General features: G+C 38.3%; 1 protein-coding gene across 1 annotated transcript in view; it reads right to left on the bottom strand.

The window, feature by feature from the left end:
- The window catches only part of LOC126252001 (beta-mannosidase-like), a 243762-nt gene that overhangs the window by 32590 nt on the left and 188356 nt on the right, over positions 1-22816 (bottom strand). Inside the window, exon 10 of the mRNA XM_049952787.1 lies at positions 8596-8786. Within this exon, the coding sequence (XP_049808744.1) occupies positions 8596-8786 (191 nt within the window). The remainder of the gene's footprint in view (positions 1-8595; positions 8787-22816) is intronic.

Here is a 22816-nt window from a genome sequence, read left to right as displayed (position 1 = left end):
ATTTGTAAAAATTCATTTTGAAAAGACAGAACTGCAGAGAACAGGAAACTGACACAAGTAAGCAGCTTCTACTACCAAAATATTGAATGAACTGAGAACTGATCATAGTTAAACATGGCATCCAAGGAATTTTAAGGTAAAACAAGAATCCAAGACCAAATTCCATGGTGTAAACAAAGCGAACCAGGTTGTTTACAGATACTGAAACATTTCTCACTGAAAGGTTCATACACAACAATGAAGTGTTTGTTGGAGGAAGCCTCAAATGTCGTCCATCATAAGAATAAGTCTGATGTAAACATTACACCATGTATTCTTCTGCATTTGCTGGAATCTCATTGGATTCCATTTCACATGAAGCAGATGTCAAGTTGTGTCCAGTACAGTCAAGCACGATCATGAGGATACATTTTACGCCGTATACGCATAGACTGAGTGATAATGCAGGACAACAGTATTACCCATGCATTTAACTTGGACAGCACTGGCCAGTCAGTTAGTCCAACTCAACTAACTTGCATTGATGTGAGCAGTTGTAGTTAAAGTGTGAAAAGAGACAAGCAGAGAAACAATATAGCTTCAAATGTCATTTAACTTTCAAAGAGAATGCAATAATACTCGGCAAAACTCCAGCACAATTGCACACTTCTTAGGTGACCAGATGGAAAACATAAAATGCTCTCATTCTCACCTAACATAGTATTACAATTACAAACAAGAGTGTTGAAAATTTCTAACTTGAACACAGGTTAATTTTTCTGTGCGAGCTGTGTGATGCAAAAACCACACTGTAGGGATTTCACTGTACTGTTGAATACTGAACCTGCTGAAGGTATTAATTACCATCTGTCATCTGGAAATCTCTTAGCTCCTTCCTTATCCAAATCCAAGAAATACATTTCCGTCCTGCAACTGTCATTTGCTGTGTTGATAATGAGTCAGTTAACAACAGTATCCACAAAGCTACCCAGTTGCCACATTTTCTCCTCTTCTTGTATGATGTGTTATTCTATATCCTACCAGCATTTGGCAGTGACATGAGAAAAAGCTGAGTGAATTAGTTCCAGTACATCTGGCAGCTTAACAATCTTGTTATTTCTTGTGATGGATCCCTTGACTTGGCTCCAGATCAGATCTGTTAACTCCATATTGTAATGGTACAGTGGCAAACGTAAAAATGCAGCATCTTTGTATGGTGTGCTCGGTGCCATGAAAATGATCGTTTTTCATGTTTCTATATTTATCACTATGGTTCATGTGAGACTACATCTGTGGTATAAGCTAATGGACACAGTCCAAATAAAGAGTATTTGGTTTTTCATTGTTGTCCTAAAAATTAAACTGTTATTTTTTTCAATGTGAGCAACCATTATTAACAATATTTTATAAAATATTGATAATTAAGTATTTATATTTGAAATGAAAACAGGAGTTTTATATACAATATGTAATTAGAAACAGAAGACAAAGGCCTTAATGGCCAAAAGCTTTAATTGTGAGGTTCTTTTTGTTGTGCCTATCTGCGACTCAGCATCTTCCCTACATGGTGACTATCGACTTTTCTTCCCATAATATTGTTACATTCCAACCTGGGATGCTACTGATTCCGCTATACATCCAGCGTGTATTTGTATCTCAACTGTATCAAATACAGTCCCTCAGAAAGCTTTTCTGTTAATTTATGAAAAACATTAGGAACAATCTATTTCTTGGCACTTTTACTGTTAAAACAGTTTAAACACAGTTAGTTCCACAGGGGTGTTTCACAACAGAGCAGGAAGCAGCTGCAGCCATTTTCATACTGGGTATTAATAGCGCGACAGTCAGAGCACAACAGTACAGAGACTGTGACTGTAAACAATTTTTAAAATAAAAATGCCATAGCTAATGTGTGATTAAGGAAAATGTTAATGGCTGTTAATGGATTTGAATGTCTTAAAGTTTCATTTAACATAACTTAGAAATCAAATAGCAAATATGTATGAGGGACATTTGAAAAGTCCATGCAAAGTCCGAGAGATGCACCACCGGCGTATATCAATGTCATGTTTAGTTAGTAGCATCTTTGGAAAGAAAGCACACCATGTTTCAGCCATATTGGTCTGTTTCTTTGTGTCTGGCATTCGTGTGAATCAAGGAAGTCAAGTGATTGTCAAAAATGGATGAAGAAGAATTTTGTGTGGTGGTTAAACATTAGCTTATGAAAGGCAAAACGCCTCAGAAGTCTAAAGAGAAGCTTGATAAACATTACGATGACTCCGCACCTACGATTAGAACAGTTTATAAGTGGTTTCCAAATTTTCAGAGTGGCCATGTGGGCACAAGTGATGCTGAACATTCTGGACACCCTGTGGAGGTTATGACTCCAGAAGTCGTTGATAAAATCCATGATATGATTATGGACGACAGAAGAGTTAAGGTGCATGAGATTGCTAGTGCTGTGGGCATCTTGAATGAATGGATACATAATATTTGGCATAAACATTTGGAGATGAGAAAGCTATCGGCAAGCTGGGTTCTGCGATTGCTCACGATTGACCAAAAACAGCATCATGTGAAGTGTTGCAAGGATTGTTTGCAGCTGTTCAGGAAGAATCCACAGGACTTTAAGCATTGTTTTGTCACTGTGGATGAAACATGGATACATTACTATACTCCTGAGACCAAACAACAATCTAAACAATGGGTTACCAATGGAGAATCTGCACCAAAAAAGGCAAAGACCATTCCTTTGGCCAGAAAGGTTATGGTGACTGTCTTTTGGGATTCGCAAGGGACAATCCTCATCGACTATATGGAAAAGGGTAAAACAATTACAAGTGCATATTATTCATCGTTATTGGAGTGTTTGAAAACCGAGCTGCAAGAAAAGTGCAAATAACAAATTTATTCTAGGGCAGAAAAATAAAACAAGGGCAGTATGGTCTATAGTTTCATCTGAATTAGGTGTCCAAAATCACAAACAAGACATTTCAGAAATCAAACTTAAGGAAAAATTTTTCCAGCTCATATATCTGAGTGCTTCAATGAGTACTTCATAAATGTAGCAAAATCTGATTTAGACACAGCAAATTATGAGCAGAAAGTAAATAGTTTTGGGTTAAAAGGGAATACCAGTGAATGTCTCAAAAAATTCAACACAGCCTCAGCAAAATTTGTTGAAAATGTCATACTCTCTGTAAAAGACAAAAACTCTGCTGGGATGGGATACCCACCAAAATAATTAAAAAAGTGTACAACATAATAGCGCATCCTCTCTCTTTCATAATAAACAAATCCTTTGAAGAAGGTTACTTCCCTGTTGTCTTGAAATACGTTGAAGTAAAACCTGTGTCTAAAAAAGGTTCAAAAGATGATATGGGAAATTATCACCTCATCTCTATACTCCCTGTCATATCAAAAATATTTGAAAAAATTGTTGCTTTACAGATACAAAGCTTCATCACACAGAATGAAATCATTTCACATAACTAATTTGGCTTCCAACAAAGCAGAGAAAAAATACTTCATCACTAGATAGGAAAGCTAAGGTCGCAGGAATATTCTGTGATCTTAAAAAAACATTCGACTCTGTAAACCATGCCCTGATGCTTTTCAAACTCAGCAGGTAAGGAATATTGCTTCGAAATGGTCTGAATCATATCTCTTGGAGAGGAAACAAAGCGTAGTAATCACATCAAATGGCGCAGATAACTTCTCAGAATGGAAAACTGTGTCACAAGGTGTTCTTCAAGGCTCAATCCTTGGACCCATTTTATTCCTGTTCTCTGTAAATGACTTGCCTCTCAATATAAATACTCATTTAACTTTGTTTGCAGATGATACTTCTGCCCTAATTGAAAATGAAAATTCTAACAATATAGCACAGAGTGTCATGAATACATAAAGTAATCTGGTAACATGGTTCAGTTTAAATGGCTTAAGGCTAAACATTTCAAAAACCCATATGATGAGCTTTAAAATGAAACACTCAAAAACTGAAGAAATCTGTGTTACTCACAACAATCAAAAAATCAGAGAACTTGATTCAGTCAGGTTCCTGGTAATAAACTTAGACAGAACTTTGAATTGGAATTCTCATATAGAATATCTAGCAAATAAATTGAACAGCCTTGCATTTGCAATGGAAATTTTAGCCTGTGCCATTGATATGGCCACCAGGAAAATAGCATATTATAGCTACTTTGAATCTGTTATTCGATATGGTATAATTTTTTGGGGAAACTCAAGAAATGTTAAACGAATTTTAAAGTTGCAAAAAGGAATCATTCACAACATGTGCTCAGCACAGCCGAGGGCATCATATCAACCATTATTATAGACCTAAAAATATTAACTGTTCCCTGTTTATACATCTTTGGGGTGGTTCTTTTCCTACACAGCAAAGCTGACCTATTCAAAAAAATCATTTTGAACACTCATATGACACAAGACATAAAGAAAACTTTATGCTCACTCTCACTGCTTAAAACTGTGTGCTCGGACTCCTCAGTATATAGCCATGAAAATTCACAACACAATAAAAGGGTGTGACAATGAATATGAAGATAAATATTTTAAAAAGCAAGTTACATGATTTTCTAATTGAAGGATGCTACTACTCTGTGGAAGATTTCATGAAGGATGAAGTTATACTTTGAGCTGGATCCCTAAAATGGAATAAAAATTTATGATAGTTATAGTAGATGTAAATACTGTATGTCTGACAAATCTCAAGTAACTAAACTCTCCACAAAGTATTATTGTAAGTGTGGTTCAAATGGCTCTGAGCACTATGGGACTCAACTGCTGAGGTCATTAGTCCCCTAGAACTTAGAACTAGTTAAACCTAACTAACCTAAGGACATCACAAACATCCATGCCCGAGGCAGGATTCGAACCTGCGACCGTAGCGGTCTTGCGGTTCCAGACTGCAGCGCCTTTAACCGCACGGCCACTCCGGCCGGCAATATTGTAAGTGTGACAAAATTTTAAATAAGCAAATTGTAACCTTGACTTGTCTCCTGTATACCAGAAATGTGTTTTGAAATTGTGTATGTTATTAGATGACTAAAACATATTTCACATATTTCAAACTAAAGCTGAGTTTTGGTTGATATTTTATTGACATACAATGTTTGGTGCCCTCTGAAAATCAAGAAAGATGGCACCAAACTGGATGCAACTGTCTACTTTCTTGTGGGTCTTATAGTCAATAGACTGAATTGAGTTTAACAAAACTGCTGTTTACAGAATCAATGTTTATTCCTTTAGAGCAGATTTTCAATCTCTGAAAATGTCATAATGCTTAGAATAAAATAAGTTCCTCGATTTTAGAACAGATTATGTTCACAATAGAGATGTGTGTCTATGCAAATGTGTCCAATGGTTCTTCTTGGTAACAGGAACGCTATGCACCTTCTGCCACTCAATCCACACACTTCATTGTTGCAACAACCTAAGAGCTACTGCTAGAGGGCTAGCAAGTTCTTTCTCATAATCTACAAGGGCTCACAGCAGCATCCCATCAAGTCCAACCTGTGTTAAGTAATTTCAGTTGGTCTTCTATAGTGCAATCACTTATTTCAAGTTCTGACATTTCAAAATTTGTGCGGCAATTGAATGAAGAAACCAAAATACAGTCTTCCTTAGCAAAACAAGCTTGGGTGATAGAATTCAGTATTTTAGCCTTTTCAGAGTTACCTCTCCATTTTAGTTCCAGTATGATCACTGAATGTCTCACTAGATAGCTTTGATTCATTTAGTGACTTGACATAAGAGCTTAATTTCTTAAGATCAACAGGGAGAATTTTACTTGCAAATCTATGATTAATGGTATATACTGCATAGCTGTTCTTATGCTCATGAGGACCACTCACAGAGCAGCAAAAGTGCTGAGAGATCTACAGACACACACAGAATAGAATGAAAATTTTTTTAGTGCCCAGAAGAAATCCTTTGATGGGCAAGAGTGACCCTTCCTTACTAGTTATCTTTATGCTCATTTTGTCTTCGTACAACATTTGTTAGTCAATAAAGCTTTTTTTTTTTAAATTTAAATCTGTTGTAAAGGTCACTTTGATTTTGTAAAAACTTCCTAATATTAATACTGATCTGTGACAGGTCTTTCCAGTTTTTCATAGCCTTGTGCAGCCCATACATGACCACAAAGTGTTTTAGAATGCTCTCGAATTTTATCTGTTGATGCTCCACATTTTATCTCAAAGATTAAAGTTTGATATTAACTACTCAGGTAATTTGCAACTTTGCTTCTTGTCACCCTTCCTAAATGGAATTATTGGTGTACCATTAATATATTTGTCTTAAAATCTGTAGTAAATGGTGCTGTAACACCTTTATGCCTATTGATGCCCTCCTCCACAGTAATTACATATAGAAGTTTGGGTTTGTTTATTACCAAGAAATATAGTACTGTCATGAGTTGTTTATCTAACTGCTCAAGGTAATATTCAGAGAAGGCATGTATTCCAATATCACATGAATTACTGTCCACACCTATCCTGTTCTGAAAGCTTAAAGCTGATTTAGCAGTAACACAGACAGAATTAGAAAGGTTGGGAGATGCAGTTGACAGCAGTAAGGTTAGCAGCAGTATATATGACTGGATTGTGGTCAAACCTGCCAGATCATGAAGAAGTTCAACAGTTGCCGCAAGTCTGCTAATTTTTGTCTAGATTTCTTCCAACAGCTTTACTCCTATGGAGACTGGACAAAAGTGTGCATACACTCCAAAGAATTCAGGAACACAATGAGAAGACAGGAGAAGAAGTTCAAGCTGAGGTTAGTTGTATTTAATGTTTTGAAAAGGTTACAAAGTCCTTCTGCTAGAGAGTAGTCATAGGAGTGAAATTTCTGAGCAAGTAAAGAACTCCCTGGGTAGTGAATACAAGGTAAGTGGGATTTTTAAGCAAAGTTCAGGGCTCAATGATGACACCTATGATTTAGACTCTCTGGGTAAATAATTTGGAAAAGAATATCATGTAATGGTTATTGCTGGTGCTGGGAACAGTATGTACTGTAACACCAACTATGCCATTAAGGATGACGTCATGCACAATGCTCCTCAGACAAATGTGAAGATTGTGTCATTGGATGAAGAGTTTTGTTGGAAATATAAAGCTTCAAGAATCAACTCAGTAAGCTTTCACCCAATCAACTGCATCGATTCTTGTACTTGTGCATTTCTGATTTATTGCCCCTCATTTCATCACACCACAAACACCATTGCCTACAGCTGCATGTACCTGGTAACAGGTAATTTGCATGCTAATTTCCATAAGCATTCAGTGTCATTAAAACACTGTCTGCCCAAACTTTGTGAATTTCAAATATTTACCCTAGGCTTATTTTAGGGTAAATGTTTCTGAAAAACAGAGCTGCTTAACAATTATAAACACAGTTGCAATAATAAATGGGTAAAGAAAAAATTGTATACCTTGTACAATACACAGGTTAACAATCGTAATACACCAGGAGCTTTCCATAAAAACAAAAGAAGCTTATTCAATAAGAAAAGTCAGTTCTCTTATCAATATAGGCACTCCATCTGCAGGCCAAAAGTGGCCCATTTGGACCATCCAACCGCCGTGTCATCCTCAGCTGAGGATGTGGATAGGAGGGGCGTGTGGTCAGCACACCGCTCTCCCAGCCATTATGATGGTTTTCTTTGACCGGAGCCAATACTATTCGGTAAAGTAGATCCTCAATTGGCATCATGAGGCTGAGTGCACCCTGAAAAATGGCAACAGTTCATGGCAGCCTGGATGGTCACCCATCCAAGTGCTGGCTATGCCCTACAGTGCTTAATTCTGGCAATCTGACGGGAACCAGTGTAACCACTGTGGCAAGGCGGTTGCCTCTTATCAATATAGAACATTGAAAAATCTAAAGATACTTCTACAAAAAGTGCTACACATAATGTATCATCAGGAAGTCACAGAACTTCAACAAACGCAGACAGATGTATCACATTACTATAGGTGCTATCAGTGCTTGATTTGTGATGGGACACACTGATACACTGTACTGGTACCTCTAATGTGAGACTGCTTTTTTTAAATAATTTTTAAAACTGGATAGAGATACAGCAAGAGACTTAATATGTAGTGGTAACTGAAAATCATTTCTATTTAATTTTCCCTGTTCTCTGAATTTACGAGTGTGATGGTAGGTTGTAACTGCTGTGGTTTTCTCATTTAAAGTCATTAAATCTCTAAATCAGAACTGAAAGGAAAAATGAGTTTATGTAGTTTTATCACACAAGATTGATATATGGGAGAAAATTAGTAAAATTTCATTCTTTTGCACTGTCATACAATTTACAATATTTTGTCATTGCCATTCAAATAAATATAACTCAAAAAATGGGTGACTAATTCATATCTTATCACCTGGACATTGACTAAATCAATATTAGACATACATACAGATGCATAAGTGAAGTGTGTGGTAAATTTTAACACCAGAAGATGAATTGTAATACCTAAGATAAGAAGTCAGTGAACTGTATCTAATAACTGCACTACTTTTGGTACAAAGAAACTTAGAAACAGTAGTTTATTATTGTTGAATCATGCCATGACTCTGCAAACGTACCATCACCAAAAAGAGAACTCCCAGGATTTTCAGCTATGTAACCTTCAGCTTCTGATTGTAGCCCATTTGTTGGGCTGGATATTATGAAGGGCCTCTCAGAATCCAGTAATTTTGCTGTTTGTCGTACAGTATCCACATACAACTGGACATATTCTGTTTGGTACAGTGTGAAATTTGAATAGGTTCCATACCTGGAACAAAATTTCCATGCAAATAACCACTTGTAATATTGAAATAACAATACATGAAATGTTTGTTGTTTTACAAGGTGTGACAGTGATCCTGAAGGTATACAAATTTATTTATTTATTTTCATTAAATGATCACAAAATATTGTTCCTACTCTATCAATGTCAAGTTATTTAAAGTAAGTACTTTATGATCACAGAATGAAAATTAATGAAGGAATTCATAATTTCTATTGTACTGTTACTTTGTTTAGCAGAACACTTACTCAACATCAGACTCACAACTTACAAAGTTTACTGTATGGAGTTACTGTGTTTCAATCTGAAATATCTACAAGGGTGGTTTGAAAAGTTCTCGCAACAGAATAGAAAAAAAGTACTTACAGCAGTGAAACTTTCTTTTTATTTTTAAATGTAGTCTCCTTGTAGATTAATGACCTTGGTCCAACGATGTTTCAGTGTCTTCGTTTGAAGTGAACCTTCGTCCACCAAGAAACATTTTCAGTTTTGGAAAGAGCTGGAAGTCTGACAGAGCCATATCATGTGAATAAGGTGGGTGTGGCAACAATTCAATAGTTCATGTAATTCTGCTATGGTGACAGCACATGTTGAGGGTGTGAATTGTCTTGATGGAAGATGACTTTCTTCCTTGCTAAACCTGGCTTTTTTCATGTATCTTTTGTTGCATTTTGTGCAGGAGGTTAGCACAGTATTCTCCAGTAATTGTTTGCCCAGTGGGGAGATAATCTATAAACAGAATCCCCTTTGCATCCCAGAACACTGATGACTGATGCCAAGATCTTTCCCACCAAAGGAACTGTCTTTGCTTTCTTTGGTGGCAGATACTCAGCATGTTTCTACTGCTTTGAGTGTTGTTTTGTCTCTGGGGTATAGTAGTGTGCCAAAGTTTCATCTGTGGTAAAAATTGGCGCAAATATCTTGTTCATTTCTCCTAAAACAGGTCAAACATTGTACCGATGTGTCCATTCTTATGCGTTTTTGATCCAGCATCAAGAGCCGCAGCACCCATCTTGCAGATAATTTTTTCATTTCTAATTCTTCATTTAAAATGTGATATACCCTTCAGATGACATCTGGCAAGCATGAGCAATTTCACACACTTTCAATCAGCGATCCTCCATGACCATTTTGTGCACTTTTGCAGTGATTTGTGGAGGAGTAACACATCTTGGCCTACCAATGCATGGATAATCATCTAAGCTCTCCCAACCAAATTTAAATTCATTTGTCCACTTGGAAACAGTTGAATATGAAGGAGCAGAGTCCCTCAGTGTATTCTGAAAATCAGGATGAATGTCCTTTGCTTTTGTACCTTTCTTTACAGAGTACTTAATCACTGCTCGAATCTTGCTTTTTTCCACCTTCGCAAATCACTACACTGGAACAACAACAGAATCATGTCACTGCCACAGCTCTCTTCCAAGAGCACTGACGTGGAACATGTTTACAGGCAATGATCGAATGAATATCATGTGAACATCTTGTTGTGCTAGTGCTGACCTCTTGTGGTGATTCCGAGAACTTTTCAAACCACCCTTGTAGGCTAAAAAGTCAAATATGATTTTTATAATTTTAAAATACAGCTGAACATAAGTTTGAAAATACTTAGAAGGTAACATTAGTTTCTTTTAAAGAAAATTACAGACAGTTTCCATAACTTAGAGCCACACATTTCTTTTGCAAAATGAGCTGTATCAAAGCATCTTGCAGCTCCAAGATATATGTTTAATCACTAAACGTGACTAAATCCATGTAAATCAATATGATCATTTTGTGAATTGTACTGTATACTGCAGTAAAAGCCTCAGGAAGAATAAACTGTGACATTAGGGAGAGGCTTGTATTTTGAGCCAACACGTATCTTGAGCCAGACTTATATAGTGTTTACTCTCTAACATCAGTCTTTCTCACACCACAGTTTGCCCACTATGATAGGGCTGTAGCCAGCTGCTGTTGCTGAAGCTAGGAGCAATTATGCCAGTTTCCTACATTGTTTACATACAAGTTTATATACAATATATATACCAGTTTATATACAAGTTTATATATAAATAAGTTCTTAATTCAAAGTTATTCCAACTCCATATGCACAAATAAAATTAAGTTAATAATTGTATCTTGAGCCCATTGGTGATATTGGTAATAGAGATTAATAATATAGAAATGCTACATATGCTTAAAAATTAAAGTAATTAGTTGCTTTTAAATGTTTATTAGCATAAGTTTTAGGCCAAATGTGTTAACCTGAAAAATTTCATTTGTGTGAGTTTATTTGGAGGTTCAAGTTACTAGCCCTGCATTTAACATAAAGTCCATTCACAATACACTGAGTCGACAACAGTCATGGGATACCTCCTACTATTGTGCTGGACCTCCTTTTGCCTGGTGTAGTGCAGCAACTGGACGTGGCATGGACTCAACAAGTTGTCGGAAGTCCCCTGCAGAAATAATAACCATGCTGCCTCTATAGCCAACCATAATTGCAAAGGTGTTGCTAGCGCAGGATTTTGGGCACTAACTGACATCACAGTTATGTCCCATAAATGTTCATTGGGGTTCGTGTCAGGTGATCTGGATAGCCAAATCATTTGTTCGAAATGTCCAGAATGTTCTTCAAACCAATCGTGAAAACTGTGGTTCAGTCACATGGCACAATGTCATCCATAAAAGTTTCATAATTATTTGGGAACATAAAATCCACGAGTGGCTGGAAATGGTCTACAAATAGCCAAACATAACCAGGGTCCAATCCATTCCATGTAAATACAACCCACATCGTTATGGAGCCACCATCAGCTTGCACAGTGCAATATTGAGAACTTGGGTCCATGCCTTATTGGGTCTGCACCACACTCAAACCCTCCCCTCAGCTCTTACCAACTGAAATCAAGATGCATCTGATCAGGCCATTGTTTTCCAGTCATCTAGGGTCCAACTAATATGGCCACAAGTCCAGGGGAGGCACTGCAGGTAATATCATAGAATTATCAAAGTCACTTGTGTCGGTCATCTACAGCTATAGCTCATTAATTCCAATTTTTTTTACAGTGTCCTAATGGATATATTTGTCATGTGTCCCACATCAATTTCTGCAGTTATTTCATGCAGTGTTGCTTGTGCGTTAGCACTGACACCTCTACGCGAATGTCACTGCTATCAATAGTTAAGTGAAGGCCATCAGCCACTGCTTTGTTTGTGGTTTGTGATGAAAGGTAATGTCTGAAATCAATTATTCTCAGCACACTCTTTACACTGTGTATCTCAGAATAATGAATTCCCTAACAATTTCTAAAACAGAATGTCCCAAGCATCTGTCTCCAACTACCACCCTGTGTTCAGAGTGTGTTAATGCCCATCATGCAGCCATAATCACGTTGGAAACCTTTTCACATGAATCACCTGGGTACAAATGACAGCCTCACCAATGCAGTGCCCTTTTACACCTTGTGTACACGATGCTACTGCAATCTGTATATGTACATATCATTACCCCATGACCTTTGTCACCTCACTGTATGCAACTTGTCACTTACTTTAAACTGTGGCTCACGGTACAAGACCAGATTGTACCTTGAACTGAATATAACATTTTGAAACATTATCTTTATGATATAGCCTTTTAATAAATTGATTATGTACTGTGATTCACTTGATGGGAAATATGACAAGTACTGAAATGGTAAAATAAGCACATTGGAAACCCAACTATTGTGTCTGCTATGATGATCTATAAATCATGTCCAAAGTACATACTCTTCTCTTATATTATAAATTCTGATACTTAGGAAATAGATGAAAAGAAGTATCAAGTTGTTATGGGAACTAGAGCATCTCAGAGAATTTGGTACCAAAATGTTCTTTATATGTGCATATTCATCTTCACTTTGCAAGGACATGGGATGTCATTTACAAAATAAGCGAGAAGAGGCCTGGATTGAAAGGGGGAAAAAAGAATCATCTACCACCAGAACAGTACACCTACTCACAGAAGTACTTCAGTAGTGAGCAAACACAGGAATTGGAAGTTATGCCTTCCACTTCAAAATGGTTTATGGGGTGTGGATGTAGGCACAAATTGTTGGCTCATCCGACGTGTTCACCGTATTTGATATCCTCTGAGACCCACCTAGTTCAGCATATAAAGAAATTTGAGGTTGGAAAATGATAAGATTACAGCAGTCATCATGGATGAAAATCTTTCATGTAATGTGGAATCATACTTCAGAGATGAAATCAATTCACTGGAATAATTTTGCTGACCTGAAATAGGATTACAGAAAGGAGACAGTTTATCTAAAAAACAGTATGTCAGTGTCACTTGTAGAACATTTCACACTGCCATTATATTAATAAATGACTGGTAATCAGTAGCTTGAAGTTGGAAGTTCAGTACTCAAAAGACATAACACAATATAAAGAAATGAGAATTAATGGTAAGGGAGGGATATGTGAATCAAAATAATAATAAGCATACAGATAGACCCATTACAAGTGAACTGATTAGCTGCATTTTCGCATATATGTGACTTAAAAAGTCCAGCACTGCTATTTGTTAACAGTACATGGAAGTTAGTGCACCTCAACGATTATCTTCTGTTGTGTTTGTCATTATATGAATCATCAGTTCAGGTCGATAAAGCTGTGAAGCTGCATGTTGTGTAAAAGGAAAGACAGGGTGGCTGTCAAGGGAATGAAGCTTGTGCAGGGGCTGTATTCAGTAGAAACAAAGTTAGAAGTTTTGGATCACAGTGGACTTTGTGAATCCACTGTAAGAACTATTCGTGGCAATACAGAATCAATTCGAAAAATGATCAATTTTCAACTAACTTACGTGTGGCTAGAGTGACCAGACCTTCATTGGAAGCAATGGAAAAATTGCTTAGCCATTGGATTGAGCACCACAACCAACAGTTCATGCCTCTCTCTGGAGCTCCCATTCAGGCTAAAGCCAAGACGTTGTATGCAGATTAAACAAAAGAAGAGGATGGTTTCTCAGCCAACTCAGGTACGTCTGATCACTTCAAGCATCATTATGGCCTCCACAACATTAAAATGACAGGAGAGGCAGCTGTGACAGATGAAACTGGAGCTAAAGAATTCAGAGTGATATTTAAAGAAATTGTAACAGAAAAAGACTATACTGTGAAACAGTGTATTTCTATTGAAGAAAAAATAGCACCAGGATTTAAGGCTGCTGAAGACTGAGACACCCTTCTTTTTGGAGGAAATGTTGCAGGGGACTGCAAATTAAAATGCCTTATAATCTACTACCCTCAAAATCCTAGGGCATTCAAGAGCACTGACATGAGCAGGCTGAGAGTTCAATACTTCTTATATTTTCCATGACTATTTTTAATGAAATAAATAGAAAATTGAAGCCAACTGTGAGAAAGGAAAAATCATTTCAAAATTCTTCTCTGCCTTGATAATGTTCCCAGCCACCCACTTTCCACTTTCATTGACATAAAAATATTGAAGTGTCTGTTTCTGCCAGCCTACCCCCCCCCCCTCTCCCCCCTCTACGCTGCAACTCATGGACCAGGGAGTTATTTCTACTTTCAAGGCATACTATATGCATAAAATTTTCTCAAATGACATAGAAAAATACGATTTGAGCGATGAACTTACTATCAAGATTTCCGGGTGACAGTTTAAGATTAAGGTGGTGACTGATGTTATTAGATACACTTAGACTGACATCACTCAGAAATGTATGGCGGGTGTATAGAGGAAACTGTGCACCAATGCCATGCCAGTGCTAGAAGATGAAGTGATCACTGATATGCGCATTGTGACAAGAGAAATTGTGGACTTGGCATGGCAGACTGGATTTACTGATGTCGATGAAGAGAATATGTGTGCCAGCCTAAATTCTCATTATGAGGATATGAGCAATGAAGATTTAATAGTTTTCAATGAGATCAGTAATAAAGAAGAAACAGAAGTTGAGGAAATTCGGCTTGTTATAAAGCTGACACTAAAGAAAATGGCCAAGTCCTTCAGAATGATCAACACTGCAATGACAACTTTTTAGGAATGTGATCCTGAAGAAGTAAGGAGGGTAACAGTTATGAGAGAAGTTGAGCATACTCTTAAATATTACAAAGAGTTATATAATCTACTGTTAAAGAAGACTACACAGCTAACAGTCAAACATTTTGCAAAACAATGTACCACACCAAATGAGTGTCAAAATGTCAAGTGGCTAGTGAGAACAATACAGTTACAAAGGATCTGCTTGTAATGAAATCCATCACAGAAACTAAACTGACTGTAACACCACCACATTTTTCTCATGTGGATGATCCAGAGGGTATTTAGCTTGTAGACTCAGTGAACATGATTTAGTGTATCATTGTTTATTTTATTGTTAAATTTTTAAGTTTATAAACTTTGCATTAAAATGCATTTTAGAAATATGGCGATAATGGCTATTATTGGTAAAAATAATAAGAAACTCTGCTATTTTAAACTAAATATACCTCATATTGTACATACAAAATGACTCTCATTTTATGTTAATTTGACATGAGCTGTGATTTCGTGGAATGTAACTTGTGTATAAGAAGAAATGATGAAACTAAAAATATTGAAAGGAGAATATATTCTACTTAAGGGTTAGATAAAATAATGAAGTGACATGTAAACTAGAAAAGTTAAATTAGTGCTAGAGAAGAGAAAAATTGAGTTAGTAATGACTCAGATAAACTAAGACTGAATAGGCAGTTGACAAAGACTATGTGCACAATACAAAATAAGTCATACATCAACAAATGCATATGGAAGGGTCCCAATGAGAGCCTGTGTCACCTCTCCAGCACCAGTCTGAAAATACTTGAACAGCTGCATGAAATGGAGACAAAGTTTATTGGATGTAATGATGGAGGCAGATGAGCTAGCGTGGATAGTGCAACAGAATAGTGTGGAAACAGGATGCATGCAATGCTTAATATGGGCAGACCCACTGACAGGTGTTCAGCTCTGGGCGGCAGTAAGCTGGGCAGGCCAGTGCTTACACCGAGCTCAACCACCACAGACCTTGGCTTGCACATAGTGCTGACTGTTGTTGCTGAGTGCTCAGTTGTTAGCTGTCCATGCCAGGCTGCATGCTGAATTTATTCCCAGCACAGCTCTATGTGATTTTGGGCTCTCTGCTTTCTGTAGTTTGATTCACACAATAAGTTTCATTTTCTCTCACAGGGTTCTGTTCCCTGGTTATTATTGAGCCACTGTTGGTCTTTGAAGTATCTGCACTGACAGTGTAATGTAGCAGTGTTGTCACACATGTGCAGAAACTAAAGTGGCTATGAAGGACGTTCTTACATGTATGAAACCACAAATTTTTGTTTCCTTTTCCCTAGTGTTAATTTTGGGCCACCATGGACCCAGAATTTCTGCAATGCTGGCAGGAACTGTTGCTGCTACTAAAGGAATACCAGCAGTAAGCAATCCAGAGTCCAACTTCTTAGATGGAATCAACTCACTAGAAGTGCCGATGAAACAGAATGTGGATTTGCTTAGCATTCTTGCCCTGCCAGCAGGGGGATAAGTGCCAGTTGCGCAGTTTTATTGCCTGCCCCTCTGCCCCTGATGCTACATGCCACTTTTGACAATTCTGCAGAAAGGGGGGAGAATTATCTGTGCCAATTATTGCTGCACTGCTAGGTGAGGTACACTGCTAGGTGAGGTACATCATCAATCCAGCTGATAAGGCCACCTTGTTGTCATCCAGCAGTGCAGGGTTACACACAGCTGTCAAAAATTTTAAGCTTTCACTGGGTTCGAGAAATACTTCTTTGATGAGCTTTGTCAGTTGTTGACACAGTATTTTTGATACCAAACCCATGTGGCGGAGGCATGGTTGCAGTTTAACCAGTACCGCAAGTGCCGTGGGCACTCTTGTGTGACCTGTGTCACTGATTTGCAGTGCCTCTAAAGCAGTTGTCATATTGAGTGCCCCAATTGTGCTACCTCTTACACAGACTCTCAGTTTGGGATATCATTGTCCATTTAGCACCTGATCCCAAGGTTATGACCAGGGCATTGGCCTTGTCTGACTCTTCCTTCACTGATGCTGTCCAGATTGTGGAATCATATGAGCTGATAGTGGCAGCAATGGACATCCTTTATGATAATTGGCAGGTGGCTCAATAAATTGTGTGTGGTAAACAGCCCCAGAGCCTTGCTGGTTACTCCAGGCAGCTATGCTTCTTACCAAGTTGCCATGTGTTGATGCTATAGACAATTCCAGTGCCATGGCATCACAGTGATGCACATCTTGTTCCTTAGAAGGGGTTCACATTGCATTGATTGTAATGTCAGAGTTGCCACCCACAGTGGTTTTTGGGTCCTTGGAACCATTTTTCTTCCACTTTCTGGGCAAGCAAGTAGACCTGCCCGTGCTGTCACTTGTTTCATGTTCAACAAGACTGGGTGCATGTGGAGACCAAGTGTGGAGTATGCCATAGGATGAGCCATCTAGTAACTGTCTGTGAGAGGCAGCTAGCTACGAGTATTGTCCTCAGATGCTCCTGTGTTTTCACCAGACTCTTAGGACATCCCTAGTGCCCTACACATGTAACCCTAGCGTATTTTGGACCCTCTTGCTTGCCACAGAGGAGCAATGCTGTTGAGTGGTCATTCCCCAGCATTGAATGCTAGCAAACTCCAGTTGCTGCATGCATCGCACTGGGGTATGACTCCTATGTAGGTGTTGGCGCAATGTCACGTCTACTGACCGGTGATCAGTCATGATATTGGTGTGTACATCGGGGGGCTGTGCCTAGAACCAAGTTGCACTGCTGCATGAGTTCTCTCCTTGGACAGTCTCAGATCACACTTGGGACAGGGTGCACATTGATTTCGCTGGTCCATTTTTGGGCAGAATGTGGTTGTTGATGGTCAATTCATTGTCTACTTTCCTGTATACAGCCAAGATGTCCTTCACATCATCAATGGCCATTGTTCATAGAGTGCCAGTTATTTCTGCCATTGAGGGATCCCACAGGACCCTCATGTACAATAATGATAGGCAATTTGTATCGTGGAAATTTGACTTGGCAAATATTGCAGTGGAGGCAGATTTGGTGTGGGTTGCATAATAGGGTGCAATGGGTGGTGCATGACATGCTTAGTATGAGTAAACACGCTGACAAATGTGATTACCTGCTGGCGGCAGTATACCAAGCAGGCCAGTGCTTACACTCAAATCAGTGACTACAGACCTCACCTTGTGCATCATGTCAAACATTGTCACTGAGTGCCCAGTCTTTTGTCATCCTGCACCACCTAAGTGCTGAATTTATTCCCTTGCACATCCCTACATTGTTTCAGACTCTCTGCCTCCTGCAGACTGACTTGCATGGTGAGCTTCATTTTCTCTTTTGGGTTCTGTTCCGCAGTGTCATCACCATTGGCCCATGAAGTACGTGAGCTGACACTGTAGTATGGCGGTATTGTTATGCTTGTGTAGATACTATCAGAGCTTCTTGGGCTGAACAGAACTAAAATTGTATCATACATGCAGGTAGGAAACTGTGTCTTTATTGGCATGGTGTATGGTGACACAGTAACAAGGAGATTCCCATATAAATATAAATAAAATTTAATCACATGTTTGATAGCCAGTAACTGAAATTTTTTCTGGGAATAATTTTCATGTATCTGAAAGAAAGCCTCAAAAACAAATGTGTTAAGGTCTTCCATGCCATTTGGAATCATTACACAGAGACAGTCCCAACCCTATGTTGTGAAATGACTGGCCTGAATTAGAATGAAAGTATCACCATTTATTAAGACAAAATCTCTTTCAAGTTGCTAGGTGACTATACACTGTTTTTCTGAACTGTTTCTAATCTAGGTTTGACTACACGTTATTTTGTTCCACATTCCATAGATTTTATTCACAATCAATGTTACAATGTTGAATGTGTCAACTGAACAAACAATTACAGACACAAATAGAAATAACTTCAACCTACATTTGAAAACACTTCTGTTATGTATCAGTTTATGTCCTTGGACAGATTGTCAAAATGTTGTGTATAACTATAAATCTAACTAATGTCTGTGCTAAATAAAGTGTATCAATTTTCTTTCTTATATCATATTTGTAAAGAGCATTACTCTCAAACAGCAATGAGCTGCTAGCAGCAAATTTCATCAGTGAATAAATGTACTGTGAGGCCATAGTTAACATTCCCAATTTCTTGAACAGATATTTGTATTGTGTTTGAAACCCCACATACAATTCTAATTACTTTCTTTTGTACAACAAAGACTTTTGCCTGAGCAAGGAGTTGGCACCAGAACATTATAATGTAGGACATCAGTGAATGAAAACATGCAAAATGTTAATTCATTTATTTTCCATGCCCTCAAAATTGGCAATTAATCTTATGGCAAAAGCAGCTGTATCTACACTGTTTAATAGGTCTGTCATGTGGTTTATCCAGTTTAAGTTTTCACCATTATACACACCCAAGAACTTAACTGTCTACTATTTATTTTTTGTTTGTACACTTAATTAAGAGGAGGTAGGGTATTTTTGAGAATGAGAAACAGGATGATCTATGACAAGATTATTAAAAGAATAGATTGCTACTCACCATATAGTGGAGATATTGAGTCACAGACTGGCACACCAAAAAAACTGCTAAACAAGTAAGCTTTTGGTCAAAAGGCTTTCTTCTGAATTTATACAACACACTTCCACGCATTCATGCAAATGCAACTCACACAAATGTGTGGGTATGTGTGTGTTGTATGGCCGAAAGCTTACTCGTCCAGGAGTCTTTTTGTTGTGCCTGTTTGCAACCTGAATGTCTCCACTACATGGTGAGTAGCAATCATTCATTTTCAAAATATTGTCATTATTCCATCCTAGATTTCTGCAGTATGATCTATGTTTTTTCACAGTTTAAAGTCAGTGTGATGGTTGGAAACCATTTAATAACTTTAACAAAATGGCCATTTAGTATTTTCTTGATTGATACATCTTCTTTTGGCTTGACAATAACGCTAGAATCACATGCAAAAATGACTAATACTGTACTTTGATTCAAATAAAATGGTAAATCATTAATATAGAACGTGGACAGTAATTTATCTATGAATGAACCTTGAGGAATGCTCATTGTTATTTTTTAGTAATGTGCTGTCCCATGTTATGTTGTTACAACAGCCAAGTGTAACTTTCTGTATTCTGTTTCTTAACCCTTTTGTGGCCTGTGGGGGATATACTTCCCACTAAATGTATTTCTTTACAGCATCTAAGGGAATACGTGTTACCATTTCTGTATACTCCTGGCATCTAGTGGCAGTCTGCTGCACCAGCACCAGCAGTTCGTGTTTGTTGTCAAGTATAGCCTTCAGGACTATGGGAAGTATATATCCCTCCAAACAAGGCAGTTTTAATTGTTCTTGGGAAATATGGTTGTCATCAAAGTTGTTCCTGGAATGGGCTTGGAAAGTATACTTCCCACAGAATTAATCTGTCATTTGTGGTCCTTGGGAAGTATACTTACCATCAACATATGGGTACCCCAAAGCTTTTGGGAATATATGTTACCACCTCTGTCTATTCCTGACATCTTGTGGTAGTACATTGCACCAGGTGTATGAAAACTGCTATAACAATCCATTTCTGTTTGTCGTGGGATCACTACAGTTGCTTCTGCAATATACGTTATTGTGACCTGTATCAGCTCATACCTTTATTGCATGATGAAGATTCTGAGATTGTTTTCATATTGTGGTAAGTAAAGTTTAACATTGATTTTTAAAATAAAGATAAAGAAAACATAAAATAAAAACAGAAAACACTGTTGATAATTTTTTTTACGTGTAATGGAAACACATAACAGTTCACAAAAGGGAAGAGGGAAAGCCATTTATCACCATAGCTTTAATACCTCAAAAAGGTGCCATGGTGATATTGTCGCAGAAGATGCCGAGTAGTGCAGTTGCTGTAGTGTAGTGGTTATGATACTACATTGTTGCATGGAGTATTGTGAGTTCAAAACTCACCTGAACTAAAAAAATTTTAATTTCTATATTCGGTCTGAGTACATTCTAGAGGTATCCACAAAAGGCAAGAATCATTGTACCAGAATGTTCTGTAGCTGTATATACATGGTATGTGTTATGGCCGGAGGCAGTTCGCTCCACACTCTTGACTCTTGTATGTGCAAGTGCTGAATAAACCTTCATTAAGTGAAGTTAGTGTTCATCATTCATCTATTTATACCTTCCTCTACATGACATTATTCTGGTGGAGGTGCTGGGTATTGGAACTTGTGATACCGCACATTATTGACGACACAGTGGCTCCCATCAAGCTACGACAGAGCCGCCGTTTACGTGGCGAGAAACCCAAGTTCGAGCCATATTCAACAGATCGCAATCTGTCAGAGACAGAAGAAGAAGAGGAGGTTATGATGACAGCAACTGTGTGCCACCACATGAGACATCCTTCTGGGTGCTCTGGTGATGATGGCCAAGATCCAAACAAGTGGCTAAAGGTATATGAGCATATGGCCAAATTTAAGAAATGGGATGACACCATGTGTTTTGCTAACATATTTTTCTACTTGGAGGGCACTGCCAAGCAATGGTATGAGAATAATGAGGAGAAGTTCAGAAGCTGGGAAGTATTCCAGGCAGAACTGAGCAAGTATTTCGGCTACACATAATGACAGAAGTGCAAGGCTGAAGATAAATTAAAGTGCAGGGCACAGCGTCCAAGAGAAACCACAGCATCCTAATTTCAAGACACCTTGGAGCTGTGTAAACTAGTGGATCCTCAAATGAAGGAGGAAGATAAGGTTGCACATCTCATGAAGGGTTTTGCTGAGGATATGTATCAAGCCCTACTCCTGAAGGAGGTTTCGACAGCAGACGACTTCATAAAATGGTGTCAGTATATAGAGACAATGCATCAAAAAAGAATTACATGCAAGAAGTTTGAACAGCTTCCAAACAGTGTATCGATGTTTGTGATGGAGGAAGAACTGATGTCACAAGAGTTCTTCATCAGAAGGCACTTGGATTGAACAGCGAGCAAAATACTGAGACACTTCAACAGATCATAAGGGAGGAAGTGAAACAGACATTGAACCCAATCTCTTGTCCTTCATTTCCCTATAAAATGGTAAAAAAGTCGAGACCCAGGCGAATTTATGTTCCTACAATGCCACATGAGGAACCTGTTTGGGCACCAAGGAAGACTGATGTCTGGAAGGATCCAGGATAACCAACCAGTATGTTTCCACTGCGGATGACCAGGACATGTGGTGTGCTTTTGTTGAGAAAGGTGGCGGATATTTGATGACGCTCACACCAGAAGACAGCAGGCTGATCTTAGCCAACGCCAACTGCGGGACAACAAAGATGAACAAGAAGATGTGGGTGCAGGATGACGTAGGTCACCATCACCTCAAGCTAGCTGCTGGAGAGGACACTCCCCAACACTCCGATCAAGGTCTCAATTGCCGTTTAGAAGCTCCAGCCAATCACCTAGCCACCACAACCTGGAAAACTAAAGGGTGCGACCTTCCTTGGAGGTGAGGCCGCCAAAGACAAAAATCCTCCGCCATTGAACACTACAAAAATAATAGGAAATTATGTTGATATCCTCATGAATGGCTGACCAGCCCAAGCTCTTGTGGGCTCTGGAGCATCATATTTAGTCATTTCGGAGAAGTACCGTTGCCAGTTGTGGAAAACCGTATTCATCGACAACAAAACATCTTTGCTGAAGGTGGCTAATGGGAAATATGTAAAAACTACAGGAAGATGTGTCATTGGTGTGAGTATAAGTGGCCATACACAACCCTTAGTATTCATCATCTTACGAGAGTGTAGTCATGACGTCATTCTTGGATGGGACTTTTTGCAAGCTTCTCAAGCAATTATAGATTGTGGTCGCTTGAAGATTATGCTAGATGAGATGAGATACTGTGGACAGGAAGACGCACATCCGAGTGTGTGGAGACTGTGTGTGCTGGATGAAG

The sequence above is a fragment of the Schistocerca nitens genome, chromosome 1 (assembly GCF_023898315.1).
Source record: "Schistocerca nitens isolate TAMUIC-IGC-003100 chromosome 1, iqSchNite1.1, whole genome shotgun sequence".
NCBI lineage: Eukaryota > Metazoa > Arthropoda > Insecta > Orthoptera > Acrididae > Schistocerca > Schistocerca nitens.
This window is presented reverse-complemented; position numbering and strand designations above follow the sequence as displayed.